The sequence below is a fragment of the Eublepharis macularius genome, chromosome 2 (genome assembly GCF_028583425.1).
Source record: "Eublepharis macularius isolate TG4126 chromosome 2, MPM_Emac_v1.0, whole genome shotgun sequence".
Lineage (NCBI taxonomy): Eukaryota > Metazoa > Chordata > Lepidosauria > Squamata > Eublepharidae > Eublepharis > Eublepharis macularius.
This window is the reverse complement of record NC_072791.1, coordinates 94748294-94771095: the sequence shown is the minus strand read 5'-3', so window position 1 is coordinate 94771095 and position 22802 is coordinate 94748294. Positions and strand designations below refer to the sequence as shown.

Sequence of the window (22802 nt, the reverse complement as noted above, 5' to 3'; positions counted from 1 at the left end):
GGGTAAGTTTGTGGTCTCTCCCCCCCCCCCAAGCAGGATGTTGCTAGATCTGCTACCACTGAGAATTGCTCCACCTAGAAAGCATTTTTAAAAACCCAATAAATAAAACAATTGCATAGCATGAGGCAGGGAGGAGTTATGCCACTGGCATTACCAGTATTCAGGACAGGAGGCATTGAAACGCTCATATCATTGCAAAGTACACTGTAGTCACAACAGCAATGGAAGTACCATTTGTGGGAAATTTTCCATTTTCTAAGTTACATAATCAATGTTAGGGAAATGCAAATTCTCCAGAACAAAAACGGGAAGAAATCTGAACTATGAGCAACAACTAGGTAGTGGCTGCACTTTTATTGCACTTAAAAGTACCTGGAAAAAGCACTCAGTATAATTTAATGAAAAGAACGACAACTCCCAAATCAGTTATTTTTATTAAATCTGCAGGATCGTACTACACACAACAAATTATTTATTGTTATTGTCTAAGTTAATAAAATAGCTGAATAATTCTTTAAATTTATATTTGTATAGAAAGGAGTGGTAAAGTTTCTCACCTTCTTACAATGGCACCAAAAGATAGCTACTCATCCAAACTTCTTGAAATAATTGCTTCTCATTTAAGGCTGCACCTAGTCCTGCACCAAGTTAAAAGCCTGCAAATCTCTTTGCTTTCTAGAACACTTAAATGAATGTAACTAGGTGAGTGTAAATTGCTGCAGAATTGCAGACAACAGTTATACTTTTCATTCTCATATGGGAAAAGATAATTTTCCTGCAAAAGAGAAGGCCCTCTTTCTATATCCAAAACATAAGGCTTTGGAGAATCAGTTTGTTCTTAGTAACTGGAGTTTCCCTCCCACCCAGCCCCACATTGTTCTGTCTTGTACTAACTTTGGGATTATGGTCTATGAAGAGTAAATAGAAATGTAGTAAAGAAAAAATCAGCTGTGCAAACCTAGTTTGCAAATGTCAGAATCATATCTTTTTACATGTGACTACTGAATTCTCCAATCAAGAGAATTTGTGGTTATTTTTTATATTGGTTCCCTGGCTTTCATCATCACCTCTGAGAATGTCAGTTTATCATCAAAACGTATTTGCTAACAGAAATCCATCTATTTGCTATTCCCTCTGTCCCCAGTCACCATTTGTACATGATGCAGTGCCCATGAATTTGGCAACATTTTGTCTACTTTAGACAAGCACATAGATGTTGAGAGTGATAATCTTCTCGCCATAGCTAGGTATTTGTGTCACCCATGAGATGAATTTTGGAGACTATGAGGCACAAATGGGCTATATCATCCCATTGATCTTAGTCCACTCATAGATGTCCTGCTCACACACTATGTCTGAGTTGATGAGAAGGTATCTGTCACCGACACAAAAGTGTTTCTGGCAAGCAGCACATTTGAAGCATTCCAGATGGTACACTTTGTCCTTCACTCGCATGGTCATCTCATAGGCTCGGATTCGCTTGTCACAGGAGGCACAGAGGCCATCTTGGCCAAAAAGCCTTTAGGGAAAAAAATCAAAAATTATTCAGAGTCAAATGGATTTGTTACAAAAGTAAAACACAAAGGCCTTAGATATTTGACTTTGATATGTAAAGTTGTATAGAGCTTTAAATAGATTTGTTATCATCAGATGTACAGGGACATTCAGAATTTTCTGAAGAAAGAGGGAAATTGGTGCTGTTCTGATAATTCTCTTATGTTTTCTCACTTCTTCCTATGCATACTAATAGACATTGCCTGCTAGCTGATTAATTGGCTTTGTTCCAATTTGGGCTGTTATTACACAAACTGATTTGGGTGTGTTTTGGTAACTGGGATTTCTTCCTACTCAAAACATAGACATTGAATCATTTCTGTTACATTGAAGGAAGAACAATGGCTTCTGTGAATTACTAGAAATCCCCCCTAAACCCAAAGGCTTTCCAGGATTGCTATTTACTCTAATGTGTCTTTAACCACATTAGGACATCCTGTAGGAGTTCACCATTATTGACCTATGTTTACAAAGGGCTTTCTAGGCAATGCACAAGATAGATATAGAAGGTAAGCTATATTAAATATTAATTAATATAGATTGCTGTCCACAGAACTTATTAACTAGTGTAATATTCCAGCTCTAAGAGCCCCGTGGCATAGAGAGGTAAGTTGCAGTACTGCAAGCTCTGCTCATGACCTGAGTTTGATCCTGGTGGAAGCCAGGTTCAGGTAGCCAGCTCAAGGTTGACTCAGCCTTCCATCCTTCCGAGGTCGGTAAAATGAGTACCCAGTTTCCTGGGGGTAAAGTGTAGATGACTGGGGAAGGCAATGGCAGACTACCCCATAAAAAGTCTGCCAAGAAAACAGTCATGATGCGACATCCACCCATGGGTCAGTAATGACTCGGTGCTTACCTTTACCTAATATTCCAGCATGTATATTTTATCATATGTTGCAATAAGGGTAGCAAAATAAGAACATTTTAAAAATATATGTGTGACTAAGGTCAAACAGTTTAATATCTGCTGTACAGCTGCAGGCAAAAAGCATTTTGCTTGCACTGAAAACATCACTGTTAATTCCTTGTCTACCAGGAGGTGTCACTGTTCATTTTGCCATAAGCAATGGTAATATAAGAAGGGTATTTTTCATGTGATACAACCCTTTGTGTGTGTGTGTGTGTGTGTGTGTGTGTCTGTATTCCAACCAATGTAGAGTTTACATTTGAATTACAGATGAAAGAAATGGAAAAGCCAATTTAACAGCCTATGTCTATGAAATTCTTCATTAGCAAACACAGATAATTAACACATTCTACTGTGAAAAGATGGAACCTATCCAATTACAAGGCACAGAAAATGCATTAATTTAACAGCCCATATTTTTTGACATTACAGTGACAAAATATTCAGCTAGTGGAAATAGGACTGAATCCTTTCAGGGTATTGCACATATGCTGGAGATTAACTGCATATTACATTATACAAAGCCAGTCCTACACAAACAAAATTGCTACTGGAAAAGCTCTGAAGTGGAATAATTTGGCCTTTCCAGATTTGGCTACTCAGTTTCAACTATCATTCCTTCTGTGCAGGCTGACTTTTGTCCCTCTTACTCTTGTTTAGGGTTGCAACTTGCAAGCTCTGGGATGGGAAATTCCTGGAGATTTTGGAGGTGGAGCCTGGAGGGGAAAAAGAAAGGCAACAGGATACCTGAGATAGTCTCTTCGACAGAGTTTTCTGCCCAATTTATAATACAGCCGTCTTCCCACCTCTCCAAGTCTACACCCGCACAAGTCACAGCTGAGGCAGTCTTCATGCCAGTACTGATCAATGGCTTTGAGGAAGTAACGGTCCCCAATGTTCTGCTGGCAACCTCCGCATGTTAACAGGGAAGGGGGTATTTGAAGCACCTCATCCACTGGCTCCCTAGTAAAAAGAAAGTCTTTAGAAACACTTGGAAACAAACCAGAGCAAGCGTTCTGGTAGCCTAATTCAAAACAGGATTTCTGACCTTTCCCCCCATTGCACTTAAAAGATGAAAACCACATAGATAAGAGGGGACTCTAGGTATGGAAATACCCTGCTTGGGACTTTATATATTCCATGATGGGGCAGAAGGGCTGATTTAAAACAGTGCAAAATTCAATATCCTGAGAAATCTCAGCTTGGATTTTAGAAAACAAAACAGCAGTTTCTAGTCCTTTAAATCTGCAAAAATAAGTTTGACAATATATGGAATATACGGAAAATGCTCTGGAAAATGTCTGAGTGGAAAAGGGGCAAGCTTAAGTGGCTCTTTGCTCTTTCCCAGTATGAGTAGAAATGCAATACTCTGTATATATAAGCAAAACACATGGAAATTTATATAATTTGTATAATTTATAAAAGATTCCTGCCTTTTCTGGGACAGAATTATACATTTCTTTTTAGTGTTTTAGTACAGAGTATACACTGCTGTGGTTATATTTTCTTTTAATTAATAGAATGGTATAAGAAGTCAACAAGAATGAGAAAATTCTTCATTAATAAAGAGTTAGGGGTTTTTTTTGCCCCAAATCTGTCTGTCACATATTGTCAATCATTTTGATAACTTAGTTAGAAAATCCAGAAGTTGTACCCAAGTAACAACCAATTGCCTCCTCTACAAAGGATTTTATTGTTGTGCGCGTCATAACCTCTGCAGGCGCTGTTGCTATTAAAATAAGATTTCCCCTTCAACAGCTTCTGTATGACGTGTGGTTTGCGCTTTGTGTTCTCCACTAGTGCTGTGACAATGATTTTGTAGGCAGAATGAAGAAAAACAAGGCCTGTATATGAGAGAAACGATCTAAATTTTAGTTTCCCATTTCTGCTTTGACACATATAGCCATTTTCTGTCCTAAGATGAGCATTTTACATAGTTTTTCAATAAGATAAATATTTGTAAATAGTGTGTTAAATTCCTAATTTGTATTGTTGCTTTCACTCTTTTAAAGTAAAAAGTTCTTTATGGTCTTGTCCACTTTTGTCTACCCGAGAGAGAAAGAGAGATTATTTTTATACCCATTTTACAGATTAGGTAGGCTGAGGTAGAGAAAATAAGTAATTTGCTCAAGGTTATCTAATAAATTTAATGCTAAATTTGGATTGCAGTGTCTGTACCACCAAATGAACTCAAAAGATGGTTGAGCATGTCAGGTCCAGTATATATCTTAACCATACTGACTCCATTTTCTAATGCTTTTAGTGTTTAAGTGTTTTCTCCTCAGGTGCACCAGTTCCCAGGCAGCATTCCCACCAGAGGACTGTTTTGTCTAACACCGTTCCACCAGGCATTGGCCTTGAAGGAGAGCAGCTTCCCAGGACTGAAAGATGTTGTTTTGAGAACTGTGGGGGGAGGCTGTTCCAGATGGGTATTGTTACTCTGTATCCTATGCTTGCTCTTCATTGGTAACAATGATCATGTACCATCCTGAGTCTCCTATTCAGGACAGTGGACTATAATGGACCTTTTCTGCAATAAAACTTCCTTTGCTAGACATTGGACTTATTCTTGCTTCTAAAGGGAATCTTGCAGAGAGTACCTTATCTAGCCACAGTCTGACATTTTGTTACCAATCATGTCTGCGTCGGGCCCAGCGGAATCCAAGGCTGTCCCGGACAGGGATCCTTTGTTTGATCCGTATGCGTCTCCCGACAATCAACCGGTGCAAACCCAAGACTCCCAGGAGCCGGGAGCAACCGGGAACGGAACCGGAGCCTCCACTTCTACCCTGCCTCTCATCGACTTCAGTACTCGAAACGAGACCGAAAGCAATCTCGGGGCAAGGCCGAAAGCAACCGCTCTCCCCTTGATCTCGGTGCCCACCCCGTCGGAGTGGGGAGCCAGACCCCGAGAAACCAGAGAGCGCCGGGCAGGTGGACTCCATCCCCGAGTCTCGATGGACGGACGCCGAAGCCTAGAAACCGTCCCGGAACTAGATAGCAGCCAACCATGGCGATATTGGAACAGGACGTTTGAGCAGATGGAGGGGGACACGTCTCGCCGAGGCGCCCTGAGTTGGGATTATTCCGAACTTGCCCCGTGGAAGGAGCCAACGGAAGTCCCTGAACCAAGTTGGGAGCAGATACAAGGTCGCACCTATGCGGTAGATACCAGCATCTCGGCCGTGACGGGTATGGCCAAGGGAATTCTAGCCGCGAGGTCGCGAATAGTTCAAGGGGACCCTCCTCCATGGGGCCCTTTCTCCCCGGTGAGTACAGCGAATGAAGGTTCCCTGAGCGAACAACCAGGGCCAAGTCGTATACAACAATTAGAAGCTAAGCTGATGGATATGGAAGAAAGCTTGGCTCACGCCATTCATTTAATTTCCTCAATGGGGGCAGGGGAAAGACTGTCTCCTGAAGAGATGGCGATACAGATAGCTACCCTTCAAAGTGTCATCTCCTATCCGATGGAGGAAGTTCAGCAGCGGTCGTCGCCTACCGGCGGGGGGGGCACCTATCCTGGCGAATCGGGAGAACAACCCAAGGAACTTCCCCCTCAGCGGGAAACTCCACCGAGAAGGGACCACCCGGTTGTGCCATCCGGTGAGACTCCCATCGAACCTCCTATCACGGGAGGGGATGTGCCGCCAGACGAGACCCCCGTTGAGAGGCCTACGGAAGGGGAGGAAAAGCCAAGTGATACACCGGTGATACCCCCCCATACTTCCCCGAAAACGGTCCGGCCGGACCAAGCGGGAGCACCCGTGGCTCCATCAGGGGAGGGAGCCCCTGGTCAACCGCGCGAAACTGTTCCCGTCGGGCAACCTCCGGGAGATGGTCTACCAGCGCCAAAAGGCCAGCCGACGCTTCCCAGAACTACAACGCCCGGAGGGGCAAGCCCGCGCGGCCTTCCACCCATTCGGCCTTCGCCGCTGCGGCCCCTTCCGCTTCGACCACAACTAACCCCGCCGCTGCAGCCGATACGTTTGCCACTGGAACAACCCGTAAGACCGCCTCCGACCCAACCGATGGGACCTACACCACTGCGACCCCACCAACCCACCCCTCAGCGGCCGATTATTACTCCGCCACACCAACCTCAACCGCCAGCACCTCAACCGCTACGGCCAGCACCTCCGGCATTGCCACCAGCCCTGCCGAGAGCACCGCCACCAGCCCTGCCGAGAGCACCTCCGCCAGCCCAGCCGAGGCCGGCACCCCCGGCTCAACCGGTGAGGCCACCGCCAGCACAACCGGGTCCCCTCATACCTCAAGTGCCATTGAGGCTTCCGGCGGACTTCTACCCAGCCCCGGCTCCGAGGCAAGACCTCCCAATGGGTTGGGTGAAACTGGACGCCACTTTTGACGGGGATCCCTCCAAACTGGGCTTTTTTCTAGTGCAAGTCGTGCAATTCTTCAACCGGTGGGGACACCTCTTCGGCAGCGAGGCCAGCCAAATTGAACACCTCGGCTCCCGTTTACAAGGGAAAGCAGCGGACTGGTACGTAGGACTATATAATATCGGGGCCCCAGAACTCGATACTCTCCAGGGGTTGGTGGATGCTATTAGAGCACAATATGAAGATCCCTTAGAGGAAACCAGGGCCCGAACAGAATTGCAGGCCATTAAGCAGGGCAGCATGGCAGCGAGAGACTATATCACGAAATTCCGACAATTGGCTGCCAAGTGCCCCAGGTGTGAGGAGTCCACAAAAATTATTCTGTTCAAACAAGGACTTAATCCGAGACTTTTGGACAGAGCCCTCATGCAAGACAATCCCCCTACGCTGTTAGGTTGGATTCAACTTGTTTGCGAAGTGGAAAATCGCATTTTAGAAGTCCGTTTGGTTGAGCAACAACAACAAACGGGACAACGAAGACCATTGACCTTACAGAAGGGAGCTCGGGGAGCTGGCTACGCCACCCGTGGAGCGAGAGATGCTAGATGGCAACAAGGGCTGTGTTTGCAATGCGGACAGGCTGGTCACTTTGCAGCACAATGCCCCTACCGGCCTGTGCAAAGACCTCCGCTCCAATTACGGCGTCCAACCCTTGCTCCGTTCCCTACGCTCCAACGCCCGACTCCAGCTCCACGAGCAAACAGAGGCCGCGGCGCTTCCCAAAGGCCAGCCTCAGAAAGAGGGCTGGAAGCGGAAGAAGTTATGGAATACGATCCCGCTTCCCCATCTGCAGAAGTCAATCCAGAAAGTTCCCAGTCGGGAAACGAGATGGATCTGTCGTAAAAGGGCCCAAACGACAGATCCGCCCCAAGCCCGTCCCTGCACGGAACCGGCCACCTGGGTCCATTTTATTCATGCCAGTGACTTTAATCAACCCAGAGAGAAAAATGCACATTCGGGTGCAAGCTCTTATTGACTCGGGTTGCTCAAGAGACATCATAGCCCCAGCTCTAGTCAATGGACTGGTCTTACCAACTCGGGATTTACAAAATCCAGTAATTTTTGAACAAATGGATGGTACCAATATGAATCCGGTCACGACTGAAACCATCCCGGTGATCACAGGCATGGGACAACATTGGGAAAAGAGGTCCTTTGTCATCAGCTCTACTGCCAAGTACCCGTTAATTCTAGGCAGCAAATGGCTATGTGATCACAATCCCTACATAGACTGGGCTCAAGGATGTATTACCTTCAATCATGCCAACTGTAAAAATCACCGTTGGAATCAAAACTGGGGCGAAGACCCAACTTATAAAGAAAAGGCCCTCCTCACCCAAGAAGAAGTCAACCAAATACCCGAACCGTACTGGCCTTTTCTAAATGCTTTCTCGGAGGAGGAAGCTGATACTCTACCCCCGCACCGACGAACGGACTGTGCGGTGGAAATTTTACCCGGAGCCTCATTGCCTAAAGGACGACTCTATCCCATGAGTCTCCCTGAACGTGAAGAGCTCCGGAAATTCATCGACACCAACCTCCAACGAGGGTTCATCCGCCCAGCCTCTAGCTCCCACGCCGCTCCAGTTCTCTTCGTGAAAAAGAAGGATGGGGGGCTCAGACTGTGCACGGATTTCCGAGGACTAAATGCAGTGTCCACCAACAACGCCTATCCTATACCGCTCATCCGAGACCTTCTCAACGTCGTGGCCCAAGGTAAGATCTTTACGAAATTAGACCTAAAAGATGCTTACTTCCACGTTCGTATCAAGGCAGGGGATGAGTGGAAAACCGCGTTTAATACGCCCCTCGGACAATATGAATACTTAGTTATGCCTTTTGGATTGGCGGGAGCCCCGTCTGTATTCATGTCCATGATAAACGAAGTTCTACATGAATTTCTGTACAAAGGGGTGGTGGTGTACCTTGATGATGTTTTAATTTATTCGGACACCGAGGAAGAACATGTTCAAATGGTACAAAAGGTCCTGGCCACCTTGATGAAGAATAAACTGCCCATCAAATTGTCCAAATGTGAATTCCATAAAACCGAACTCACTTACCTTGGGTATTGTATCTCACAAGAGGGGTTGAAAATGGATCCAGCCAAAATACAGGCGATCCAGGATTGGCAAACACCCACCACCCGCAAAGAACTGCAATCCTTCCTGGGTTTTGCCAACTTCTATAGAGACTTCATAGCAAATTTCGCCCAAATCACACTCCCCTTAACAGAATTGCTGAAAACCAAAGAGAAAGGGGACCAAGCCAAAAAACCCTCTGCTAAACTACAATGGACCCCCGATTGCCAAACGGCCTTCGAATGCCTTAAAAAGCAATTTGTAACGGAACCCATCCTCTCCCACCCCAACGAACAGTCCCCCTTCATAGTACAGGTCGACGCCAGCGATACGGCGATAGGGGGGGTTTTGCTGCAGAAGGGGGAGGATGGGAAATTGCGGCCTTGTGCATTCTTGTCTAGAAAGTTCTCAGAGGCAGAAAGGAATTGGAATGTGTGGGAGAAGGAGGCCTTTGCAGTGAAAGCAGCTCTCACTAACTGGAGGCATTGGCTGGAGGGGGCGAGATACCCTTTCGAGGTCTGGACAGATCATAAAAATTTGGAGGCCCTCCGAAGCCCCCGCAGACTGAATGCCAAGCAATTGCGGTGGGCGGAATTCTTTTCCAAATTCAACTTCACCCTCAATTATCTCCCGGGCAAAACTAACTTTTTGGCGGACGCCCTGTCGCGCATGCCCCAACATAAGAGCAAGCGGGCGGAGACTGTCGACACGGTCTTCTCGCCTAAGCAACTTGGGGGCGTGGTGACTACTCGCAGCCGCGCTAAGCAGTCCCTCCCGGCCGACCAAGAATGGAAATCGAAACTTAAAACTGAAGTGGAGAAGGAGGGGAATAAAGCTCCGCGAAACAAACTAACCCAATCCCCACAGGGGGATTGGCTAGCTGGGAGCAAGTTTTATGTCCCGGACAGCCTTAAGTTGGAAATCTTGCAGCGCTGTCATGATGCTCCCACTGCTGGACATTATGGGTATCTGAAAACTTTACACCTAGTTCAAAGACAATTCTGGTGGCCGGGCATGCGCAAAGACATTTCCCAATACGTTAGTTCCTGCCCTGTTTGCCTCAGCGCTAAAACCAGAAAAGGGAAACCTCCGGGTCTCCTGCAACCATTGGAAACACCGAACAGGCCCTGGGAAGTAATCTCCATGGACTTTATCACTGATCTGCCTCTTTCAAAAGGACATAATTGTATTTTAGTTGTGGTAGATCTGTTCTCCAAACAAGCCCATTTCATCCCCTGTACTACTATACCCTCCGCTCGAAAACTAGCGGATCTGTTTCTAAAACACATCGTAAAATTACATTCTTTTCCGTCCAAGGTGATTTCGGATCGCGGCGGACAGTTCGTTGCCAACTTCTGGCGGGAGCTTTTGAAAATGTTGAATATTGAACAAGGTATCAGTTCAAGCCACCACCCACAAACCGACGGGCAATCCGAAAAAACAAACCAAATATTAGAACAGTTCCTTCGTTGCTACATCAATTTTCAACAAGATAACTGGGTGGACCTTCTCCCTCTAGCTGAATTCTCCTATAACAACAGCGTACACGCTTCAACGGGAGAAGCCCCCTTCAAAATTGTATATGGGACTCACTTCAATCCCTTCCCTTTGGACGCACCCCCTCTCCATTCCTCTAAATTGCCAGATGTATCCTCATGGTGGGGGGAGGCGGTGCAGCAATGGACTATCATTAAGAAACACCTTGAAAAAGCCAAACTGGATTACAAAAAGTACGCAGATCGCCATCGTGTGGCCGAATGGGAATTACAACCAGGAGACCATGTGTATATTTCCACAAAGAACCTAAAGCTAGCTCAGACAAGCCGCAAACTCGCTCTGAAATTCTTAGGACCTTTTCCTGTGCGCAAGGTAATAAATAAAGTGACTGTTGCTATAACATTGCCCAAGAACCTTCGCCATGTGCATGATACGTTCCATGTCAGCCTGTTGAAGAAAGCTCCCACCGACAACAAATGGCATATCAAAGCTCCACCCATTCCAACTTTAATTGACGACCAAATACACTATGAGGTACAACAAATTTTGGACTCTAAAATCAAGAGAAATCAGCTTTTTTACCTCATTAGGTGGAAGGACTTTGATTCTGGTTACGATGAATGGGTGAACTCTGCACATGTTCATGCTCCTAGATTGACCAAAGCTTTTCATACTCGCTACCCATATAAACCAGGGGGGGATCTATTTTAAGGGGGGCAGAAATGTCAGGTCCAGTATATATCTTAACCATACTGACTCCATTTTCTAATGCTTTTAGTGTTTAAGTGTTTTCTCCTCAGGTGCACCAGTTCCCAGGCAGCATTCCCACCAGAGGACTGTTTTGTCTAACACCGTTCCACCAGGCATTGGCCTTGAAGGAGAGCAGCTTCCCAGGACTGAAAGATGTTGTTTTGAGAACTGTGGGGGGAGGCTGTTCCAGATGGGTATTGTTACTCTGTATCCTATGCTTGCTCTTCATTGGTAACAATGATCATGTACCATCCTGAGTCTCCTATTCAGGACAGTGGACTATAATGGACCTTTTCTGCAATAAAACTTCCTTTGCTAGACATTGGACTTATTCTTGCTTCTAAAGGGAATCTTGCAGAGAGTACCTTATCTAGCCACAGTCTGACAGAGCAGTCCTTTCTGTCTAGTCCTTCTTTTGCTGTAGTTAGTATCGTGCCCTTAAAAAGAATAGGATATGTATATTGTTCACTCTGAGATGTTGAATCTTTTGCTGAAGACCATTATGAATCATATGTCTAGTATGGCTGTTGTGGGTTTTCCAGGCTGTATTGCCGTGGTCTTGGCATTGTAGTTCCTTACGTTTCGCCAGCAGCTGTGGCTGGCATCTTCAGAGGTGTAGCACCAAAAGACAGAGATCTCTCAGTGTCACAGTGTGGAAAGGATGTAGGTCATTTGTATCTACTCAGGAGGGGTGGGGTTGAGCTGAGTCATCCTGTAAGAGTTTCCCAGGGTGTGGAATGCTAATGGAGGGAGGCTTCACTGTATCCTGAGGAGGTTCTTTTGCATATGGATTGGTACTTGATGTGCTAATCTTCTCTGCAGGGCTATTGTCAGGGATAGAATGTTTTGTTAGCCTGGTGTTTTTCAGAACTGGAAACCATGCTCTGTTCATTCTTAAGGTTTCTTCTTTCCTGTTGAAGTTTTGCTTATGCTTGTGAATTTCAATGGCTTCCCTGTGCAGTCCGACAAAGTAGTTGGAAGTGTTGTCCAGTATTTTGGTGTCCTGGAATAAGATACTGTGCCCTGTTTGAGTTAGGCTATGTTCAGCCACTGCTGATTTTTCAGGTTGTCCAAGTCTGCAGTGTCTTTCATGTTCTTTTATTCTTGTCTGGATGCTACGCTTTGTGGTCCCGATGTAAACTTGTCCACAGCTGCAGGGTATACGGTATACTCCTGCAGAGGTGAGGGGGTCTCTACTGTCTTTTGCTGATCGTAGCATCTGTTGTATTTTTTGGGTGGGTCTGAATACTGCTTGAAGGTTATGCTTTTTCATAAGCTTTCCCATCTGATCAGTAATTCCATTGATATATGGCAAAAACACTTTTTCTGTAGGAGACTGTTTTTCCTTGGTTGTTTGATTCATCCTGGGTTTGATTGCTCTTCGGATTTCATTTCTGGAGTAGCCAGAATTTCTGGAGTAGCTACTCCAGAAATGAAATCCGAAGAGCAATCAAACCCAGGATGAAATTCACAAGCATAAGCAAAACTTCAACAGGAAAGAAGAAACCTTAAGAATGAACAGAGCATGGTTTCCAGTTCTGAAAAACACCAGGCTAACAAAACATTCTATCCCCGACAATAGCCCTGCAGAGAAGATTAGCACATCAAGTACCAATCCATATGCAAAAGAACCTCCTCAGGATACAGTGAAGCCTCCCGCCATTAGCATTCCACACCCTGGGAAACTCTTACAGGATGACTCAGCTCAACCCCACCCCTCCTGAGTAGATACAAATGACCTACATCCTTTCCACACTGTGACACTGAGAGATCTCTGTCTTTTGGTGCTACACCTCTGAAGATGCCAGCCACAGCTGCTGGCGAAACGTAAGGAACTACAATGCCAAGACCACGGCAATACAGCCTGGAAAACCCACAACAGCCATCGTTCTCCGGCCGTGAAAGCCTTCGACAATACATCATATGTCTAGTATGTTTTCAGTGTATGTCTGAATAATTAAAATGTGAATGCAACAAATGTGTATGCAAATATATATGTTGTACAGATTGGAGCTGTGATTGGCTGCAGTTTCATTGTAATGTGTGGAAATAACCTTGCCAGAAGTTGTTTCAGATGCAACCATATGTACACTTGGGAATAAGAGTCCCATTTCCAAGTAAAAATACATAGGATTGGACAGCACACGTGAGAAAGTGGCTATTTAATTAGCCTGTAAGGCTGTAATCAAATAAAGTAAAACCCCTGCTTCTACACATTGTTGGATAATGCACTCTCAATGCACTATATCAATAAATAGTTTGCAACTTGATTTTCCTTTATGAAACAGGAAAATCCAATTGCAAACCATTGCTGTAGTGCATCAAGAGGGTGTTATCCAAAACGTGTGAAAGCAAATGATAAACATATTTAGAATTGGGGTGGAGAACACTTTATTTCCTTAACCAAATAAATCTTTTTAAAAAATATTTATTTATTTCCTTGCCCCAATAAATTTATATATATTTCAAATCTTCCTTTCACTGAGTTTAGTTGACTACAGGGCACTTTTTAAACATTACAACACTGCTTACACTTTTGCAGGCAACAATTTTGTGTTAAGGACCTGTGTGTTTGGCTCTGGCCCTTGTGGTTGCAACAGGCCTTGAAACATTACAGTGACACCATGGGATGATTCTGTAGAAACACAGCTTCCATAGCAGGAATATAACATTCAAGGATAGACTTGCCATTCCCCTGCTGGGGGCGGGGATCCCCTCCTCCCACCTTCCCCCCACCCCCACTTACCTGGCCAGCACAGGTGCACCCCCAGGCAGCATGGTGCACCCCCATGCCCCATTGCGGCACGCTCCTGCGCCCTGAAACAGGCCAGTTTCTGGCTGAATAGGGCCTGCGGGGGGGGGCAATTCAGCCCTTTGGGGAGCGCGCTCATGCTCCCAGGCTGCCCTTGGACCCGCGTGATGACATCACTTCCCAGAAGTGATGTAATCACACATGCCGGGAGCACGCATGTGAGGGAAAACACTGAGGCCAGTGGAGGGTAAGTGCCTGCGTCCCAGTCTCCCGCCGGGGGACTTAAGAGACCTGGCAATCAAGGATCAGAAGACATTGGCTCTTCTGAGAGTTTGTTCGGTTTATATTTGTCCATTTGTGAGTGCATGTTCTTCTATGTGGTGTTTTCACCTGAACAAAGCTAAACCTAATGAAGTAATTAATACTGTTCTTCTTAGGTTTTATTTCAAAGACCTAGACCAGTATTATATAAGCTGTATGAATGTGGGAAGACGTAACCTTGTTTTTCAGTGTCAATTAGCCCTATCAAGAATGGCACAGAATTCCATTCCTGGGCAAAACCTTATTATTTGTAGGAGAAAAGTTGAAACAATACACTTGCTAGCATAACAGAAATGAGAAAGATGTTTCTTAATATAAATACATTTTATATTATATTTTGTAATTTCTTACATTAATATTTTATGTTAACCACACACACACACCAGCTTCTTTGTTCCCTGGATATTCCATTTGGCAACTACTGTTGAAAATTACTCCCTGCGAAACACTGACAGCCTGCACAGTCAGCAACTCACAGTAAGACTTTCTAGTGCATGTTTAACCCTAAGCTCATAAACATTGTCACTATAAAAAAAAAAGACTTTGCGTTCTCAAAGTTAATCACATGATTTCCTGGCATACATTATGGATCTTGATCAAACTGTTAATAACAACATTCCCGCCATCCTCTGGCCTGATTGCTCTGGGCAATTTTCATAAACGACGCTAATTAGTGTGTTTGAACCTCTCTTACAACATTTGCACCACATGCAAACAGCTGCAATCTGAGATACAATTCAGGAATGAAAGCAAATGTACATTCTAGCCCCTATATTGCATCCACCATACAAATCTATTTACTTATAAATTGATGTAAGCCTGTAGCAATGTCCAGAACTACCCATTCTTTCCCACATAGGCACCTAGAACCCAGGCCTAGGCAAGTCCTGACTTTACTAATTCCTGCCCTATCAAGCCCTCACCTTAGATGAGATCCAGTTTTTAAAAGTCTGAGAGGAAATTCCACAGAAACACACCCCCTTTCAATTCAGCAGCCTTACCCACTTCTTATTAACTTTTAAAAAATGAAGACTCTTCTATCCAGACTACAGCCTCCATTTGTGACTCTGTTGCTGCGTTCTAGGTTAAGAAGCTGTTCTTTCAGGAGCATTAGCTGGTAAGATAACAATTAAATTACTAGCTGATGTGGAGGAAGAATGACAATGTACCCACCCCGACATGGAATTCATATGTAGCTCTGTCTTATACTGAGTCAGACTTGGCTCATCTAGCACTACTCTGCCAGCTAGCGGCTCACCAGAGTTTCAAGCACAGAAAGCACTGGAGATTCCATTGGTTAGGGTTACACCCTGCCATTGAGCCACTGCCCTTGTCTCCCTTTTCATTACAGCCCTGGTTACCAAGAGGCTATAACAACTGCCTTTTCTACCTCTTAGAATAATAACAACAACTACTGAGGCTAGAAGAAAAACTCAGACATTTGACTGTATTACGTTGGAGAAACAAGTGAGCATTGCTGTTGTATTTTTTCAATCTGTATCTTTTCAAAACAATATCACAAAAAGTGATATTTGAAGGCGAAACTTTTACAAGATGTATTTCGTTGAATTTTTAAAAAATAAGCTATTACTTTCAACACTGGAAACATAATGAAGTTCTCCAGATGTTTGAAACTAAATCCTGTTTTGTCAGTATATAGTAATATGGAAAAACAAGTGAAATGTTTCTGTCATCATGACACCGCCCTACTGTGCCCTTGTTTAAGAGAACCAGCACGTGAGCCGTGTATTTAGAATGTTGAAAATGAAGTCAGTAGCAATTTTTTTTTTTATGAGGAGGTCCAAACCAATATCCTCAAAACATAAACATTTATTCTGGACGTTATTTAAATCAGATGTGTCCAACCTACTCCATGTTAATGTTGAACAGGACTGGAGATTTTTCATGAGTCTGTCATGAAAGTGTTCAGGCTACTTGAAAATGCAACAGAATTATAAGCATAACATTATGCAGCCTATCAAGCCCATATTCAGAAATTATCTGCACGACAACTTACGGATCCATAGAAACACCAAAGGAACAAGGAGAATATAGAAGAGCTCCTTTGCAATAAATTTATCATTTTGATATTTCAGATGCACTTTCCAATCTCACATTGATACGGTTTGGGATTGTAAGGCTATGCTGTACAGCTTGGGATAGTTCTTTAAATTAAGAAATGCCCATATAATTGTTTTCTGATAGTTGGAATTTTGCTAGACCATAAGTTGCTAGAGGAATGTCACACTTTGATGTTGGCATTTAAGATTAAAGTTTGAACAGGAAGATTAACATGAATAGAAAAAGATGAAAACAACTGTAACATAATGCATAATGTTTTTGCCTTTTATAAGGTGTTAAGATATATGTGAAACTGTTTTATCTGAATACAATTGCAGACAGAACCTAACCACACCTACTTGGGAGTAAATTCAATTGAAATCAATTGGACTTCTCAGAAAGCAGGGTTAGGATTAGGTCATAAGGCTTTCCAGGAAACTGACTGCAAAACTGCCCAGCTATCCACAATATAAGTTCCTTCTATTTCAATGTCACTTAAGACTGAATAACTGCACACAGCATCAACTTCTTTTTGTTCATAACTTGTAAATTGACAGATTAGATACGGATACATGGATATTTTAAAGGAAAATATTGAAAGTTGCAATAAATCTGCCTAGCTAGAAAACTACAAAGCCAATAAGATTTAGAAAAATAAAATACAGCCATCATAAGCGCAGCCATTCAGTTTGCGCTTATATATTTACTCAGAAGCAAGTCTCACTGAGTCCCATGAGACTTGCTTCCTGGTAACTTTCAACTGGGAAGTCTAGTTAATGTATTGCAGCAAAAAACCCAAGCAAGTCTCTAGACTCCTTGTTATGTTTGCTCCTGTATGTAGGATTGAAGTCCTGAAGTTCAAGTATAGTGACAATACTGCCAATACAGTACACTGAAACATCTCCCAAACTGTATGTGTTTTCATTAGTTTGGGAATACAGAAGGATGGTCACAACAAATCAATCTAAAAATTCTAATTCTATAATTATTTAAGACTGTTTTTATTTCGTAGGCTCATATGTCATCTGAAGGGAGAAAAAACAGAGCTCTGGCTTGAACATAGACTTTTTCCCCTTGATGTTTTGTAGAAAGTTTCAAACTGGTGGTTTGCATTATGAAAATGTGGAAGTTGAGCACACATCTGATAACAGCCTTGACCTTTTAGTCTAATCAGCCAGTTTAGCTGGGCAGGGAGGGAAATGAGAGGAAGGGAGACTGAAAGCAATGTAGGCTTTTGGAAAGCATTAGGCTACCTACCCCATCCATCTGAAATCCCTTTCATCAGCATCACCTAATCTTCAGATCAGAGGAAAAGACACTTATCCTAATGATCTTTCCTCTCCCCACTCCCACCCTGAACAGGAACGTAATAGGAAATCTGATGACTGTTGTAATTTGTCTCCAACTCTAAATGGGGAACTGGTGTGTATCTCTGGATTTTGGCCGCTATCCCTACAAGTAGCAGTTAAGAGTCCAATGCTAGCTTAATAAAATACACTAAAACAGCCAAATACTGCACAGTTCATCCATATAAACAGTGTGATTACAGTACAGAGAATGGGATAGGAAAGGGGGGCTTTCTAGAAATACATGCACACATCTATTAACCTGGAGAAAAAAAATGCAGCCGTATTGTATTTCTCTGCAGCTTGCACTTTCTGAGAGCAATCTCCTTAGAAGCTGGCACCAAAAATACTGTCAAACGATCAAGGTTCCCCTGATTCCCACATGCTCATTGATTACAGAGAATATGCATTTATTGAAAGGTAAAGTTAGGGATAGCTAGAAAATTAAGAGGGAGAGGAAGGCCACTTACTCAGAGGGCTCGAGGCTTTTTCTTTCGATGGCTGATGACATTGGCAGTCTTGGTCCTTTGTGGTGTGGTGGTGGTTTTGTCTGTGATGAGATCTGCCCCTGCTGCCCCCACAAAGGCTGCCTGTTCCTGAATGCCTTTTCACCAGTAGCAGCAGAGTGGCACCTCCACCCCCCTTTCCACTCCCAATGACATTCACAGGATTTCCTTCTGTAAAACCAAAGGAGGGGAGGGGAGAGAAAAGGTGGGCAGCTGTGTTGTTGTTGCTGTTGTGTCTCTGCAAGCCAGGCTAACCCTGAAGAGCTAACCTCCCATCCTTGCAATCCTCCTGTTTGCTGTATGAGTAACTAGGCAGAGACTGCTGCTGCTTCTGTTGCTCACTATCGTCTCTCAGCTGTCACTGTTGGGCTTATCCTGGAAGCTCGCCTTTGCCGGTCTTATGTTTTCTGCCTGTGTAGCTGAGGGCACGATCTAGAGAGGGGTTCCTGTGCTGCAAACGCAGCTTCGATCATCCTCAGCTCCTCCGCCACCACCATTATTATTGTAGTTGCTACTATTATGACTGTTATTGTTGAGCTAGCCTCAGTGGTCTCCGCAGAGTCTCTCTGGTTTCACATCCTCTTTCCTGATCACGATTCAAATACAATAGAAGGAAATGACACTTAAAGAGACAGCTGTCTATTTCTTAACTGCACTCTTGGGGATTTAGCAAGCCAGAACAGCAGCATCTCTCGTGACTGAGTTAACTCTTTAAAGGGCCAGTCCTTCACTCAGATGCAGCTAAGGCTGAGACTGGGAGGGAGCTGACTCTGCATTTTTACAATATATTGTGTGTGCTAATGCATTTTTAATTGTACAGTTTGCAAGCTGGCAGAGAGGCAAGTACATGGAAAGTTGCCTTATTGGTACCTTCATTGTTATGTGCCCCAGCAATTCATTATCCATAGTACTGTGTAGATCAGAAGTGAAACAAACAAAAAAAAGCCAAGACTAATTAGTGCCTTCCTACTTTGGATCTCTATATTGTCATATGCTGATTATTAAAGAATCTGTAAATTTCCCTTTCTGCATTTTGACCATGCATGGCCATTTAATAAATGCATCCCTTGGAAACAGAGCAAGTTTTGGAATAACAGCCATTACAGAGTGGTGATTAATTGTATAAAAATAGATATAGGAATGAGCATACATATAGTAACCAGTAATGGAAAAATACGGTATTTTATTTCATCCTCTCCCTTCCCCCATCTTCACCTCTACTCTCCAAGCAGGATTATTCACGCAGTGAAACGATTTGCACCCTTGTTAAAATTAAGCTTCACTTAGTAACTGCAGTAACAGCACCAGGTTCTGCCAGTGGAGGTGTCCCTCTGAACTAGGTGGGAACGATTGCTCTGATGATCCCTGTATAATAGTAAAATGGCCAAAACTACAGTGAAACATTCAAGGAACTCTCACTGTATATATTTATTCCTTTTTAAAAGGTTCATTTGTAATTGCCTTGCTTTAACAACATTGTATCCCTTGAGTTTTTGTGAAAACTTCAGGGGAATAAGATCTGAGGTGACAGGACCTCCTCTAAAGGCCATTGGTATCAGATGTAGAAATCTCTCCTGTTGGCTTCAGTGGATATTGGGTCAGACTCTGGTGCCCTTGTTTGTTTCATATATAGGAAACTGCCAGTATTTTATTTTGATAACAAGAGGCTCTGGGGCACTTTCTGACCTTGAAGCTATTTCTTTAAAAACTCAGAATTTAGGGGCTGTTGGCAGGTATTTGGTGTGACAGTGTGGTGTAGTGGTTAGGATCAGACTAGGATCTGGGAGAACCAGGTTAGAATCTGCACTCTGCCATGAAAGCTTGCTGAGTGATGTTGGGCCTGTCACACACTCTCAGCCTAACCTACCTTACAGGATTTGAGTCCAGTAACACCTTAGAGACCAACAAGATTTTCAGGGTATAAGCTTTTGAGAGTCTCCAAATACCCAGAAAATCTTGTTGGTCTCTAAGATGCCTCTGGACTCAAACCTTGCTTTTATACTGCAGACCAACCTGGCTAACTATCGGAAACTACCTCACAGGTTTGTTGTGGGGATAATATAGAAAGCAGGAAAATTATGTAAGCTACTTTGGCCCACTGGGAAGAAAGGTGGGAATAAATACAATAAATAAATAAGTAAATGATGAGGAACAGGAGAGGTATCCCAAACTTAGTGCTGGGTCAGTAAGTGTGCAAATTGATGAGAAAGGGGAAATCTATAATAAAATCTCTCAAGATCTTTTAAGAGAAAAAACAGCTCTAGGAGCTCCAAGTATGAATCCAAGCTATAGCATGCCTAGAAACATATGTAAGTTAACCCTTTTGCCTATATAATTTTCCTGGTAGAAATTTCTCTGTGAGCTGAGAAATAGGTCCCTAGATTGTACTTTGTTCTGTCCATACCAGGACTAATTGCAACTTAGAAAAACCAGTTTCTATTGGGAAAGGGATGGAGGGTTAACCCCTCCTGCCCCAGTACTTCTGTCCAAATTGGAGCACATGCAACTGCCTTTTAAATACATCAGGCAAAGTATTTTATTCATCTATTCGCACTTCAAATTGCTTTCCATGCCAAGTTATGTTATATTCACCTCACAAAATAGTGACATTACAAATTAGGTGCAAAACTGTTCTGGGAATAGGGTGTTCATGTGTTACTGATGTGATACTTATACATACTAATAGAAAGCCAAGCAACATAACCCATTTTTCTCCAACATGCTGGCTGTACAGAGCTTTTTCATTCATTGTTTGATGCAGGTTAGAAAAGGGTATGTGTGCCTAGAGGACAGTGACAGCTCCATCCACCACTCTTAAAATATTACACCTGTCTTTACCAAAAATGTGCATACATTTGAACCTCACTGCTAACACAACCTGTGGCATTTTGCCCTGTATATTGCTGCCTCCCTGACTCCCTCAAAAGGTTTTCTCTGCCATCAAAGGCTTTTGCCTTAAACCTTGGCCGATTCCAGACGGCCCTCCCCATCGCGAAAAAGCGATATTTCGCGTTTTCTGCACGATGACGCGCGACGACACGCGACGTTTCGCGATGGGGAGGGCCGTCTGGAATCGGCCCTTCTCTTTTTAATGGATATTATAGGAAGGCTTGTTATAGATGGTAGTATGACAGAATAGTCAGTGAGTAAGGGTGATCCTGAGATATAAAGCAACAAAAAAAGAACTTATTTATAAGTACATTATTCTGATGGTTGCAGAGTACTGTTAAGTTTCAGAATTGTTCTTAAGCTTGACAGTTATATATTCACAGACCCAGTAACAAAGACTTACTTTCCACACAGATCTTCACTAACAGAACAAACACTCCTCTCATCCACCCAGGCATAGATTCACTCAGGGTTTTCCATACAGCTTGCCTGACCTATATAAAGTGAGACCCTTTCAGCTTCCACACAGTTTGCCTGACTTAGATACACATGGACAGCTCAGGCTCCAGACAGTTTACCTGATTTGGCTAGAATCTCCTGGCTGGCTAACTTTCAGAAATGTACAGACCCAGACTCACTCTCAGGCTCCATACAGTTAGCCTGACTCAACTAGAATGAACACTTTCTCTCAGCACACTGACAAAAAACTGCAATTCATTCCACCCGCTAGAGTACAGTAGAATCACAGCACACTCCTTTTACCCATCCAGCCCACTCCTCCTTTCCTAAAAGGCCTGCATTTAAACCCACAGTAACATATACTAAATCCCCCACATTAACCAGCAGAAATAAAATACTCAACCTTAATTACATGTAAAATATTACAACATCCAAGTATGTAGTCAAGCTCCTTTGGCTAATAAGTACATAAAATCTATATACACTGAGCAAAAAAAATACATTTTGATCTACAAAAATAGATCTACCAAGAGCAATTATAAACTATTCCCATATAACTACAATAGTGCAAAAGAGATCAAACCCCCAAGTGTTAGTGAAATATACCAAAAACCTTCAATGTTCACTTTTAAAAGTTCATGTATTATTGCTAGCTCTAAGTATTTGTTCTAGCTAGAGCAGGAAATTAAATTAAGGGACTTTTGTCTCTCCCAGGTTAAGTATAGAGGGCATTTAATGTAAGTTATATACTCTTGGGTCAAAAGAAAGAAACAAACAAGAAAGCCAGATTAATTCAAATGTTGGGAACTTTGTTAAATGGCTTAATGATGTATCATTTGATCTTAAATAATATAAGACATGTTAAAATAAAGTGAATAAGAATAATTTTATAATAGTTTATAATTGCTCTTGGTAGATCTATTTTTGTAGGACAAGATGTATTTTTTTTTTGCTTAATGTATATAGATTTTATGTACTTTTGTTGTTAGCCATAGGGGCACCCTCTTCCTTAATAAACAGACACTTATCTAGTATTGGTTGTGCCTGCTGCATCTTGACTAGTTGGGAGTAGATAACCATATCTGCATCAGTCATTTTCAGCAGATCTCAGGCATGTCTAGGTGTATGCATCTGTATGAGCAGAATAGGAGGTTTCCCTTGCTGAACTGGAGCAATTATAGTTTCGTTTCGTTTAGTCGGTGTTTAACCCGCCCTCCCCACAAGTGGGCTCAGGATGGGGTACAACAGTCATAAAATACAATTGCATAACAAATTT

The 22802-nt window shown here is 43.2% G+C and overlaps 1 protein-coding gene across 1 annotated transcript; it reads right to left on the bottom strand.

Annotated features, from left to right (window-relative positions):
- Nucleotides 1–667: 667 nt before the first annotated feature.
- On the bottom strand, nt 668–18727 carry LMO2 (LIM domain only 2). Its single transcript, XM_054972705.1, has 3 exons — nt 18143–18727; nt 3209–3424; nt 668–1519 (listed from the first exon to the last, which is right to left on the bottom strand). Exons 1-3 carry the CDS (start codon nt 18181–18183, stop codon nt 1300–1302), a joined length of 477 nt encoding a protein of 158 aa, XP_054828680.1. The 5' UTR covers nt 18184–18727; the 3' UTR covers nt 668–1299.
- Nucleotides 18728–22802: the final 4075 nt, after the last annotated feature.

What these genes read in the sequence shown, in the direction of transcription:
- LMO2 (XM_054972705.1), bottom strand. Translation starts at nt 18,183, where the DNA reads ATGTCATCAGCCATCGAAAGAAAAAGCCTCGAGCCCTCTGA. An exon ending in AAAAGCCTCGAGCCCTCTGA is followed by an intron (nt 3,425 to 18,142) that starts GTAAGTGGCCTT and finishes TCTTTTTACTAG; the next exon opens with GGAGCCAGTGGATGAGGTGC. An exon ending in TGTCGAAGAGACTATCTCAG is followed by an intron (nt 1,520 to 3,208) that starts GTATCCTGTTGC and finishes TTTTCCCTAAAG; the next exon opens with GCTTTTTGGCCAAGATGGCC.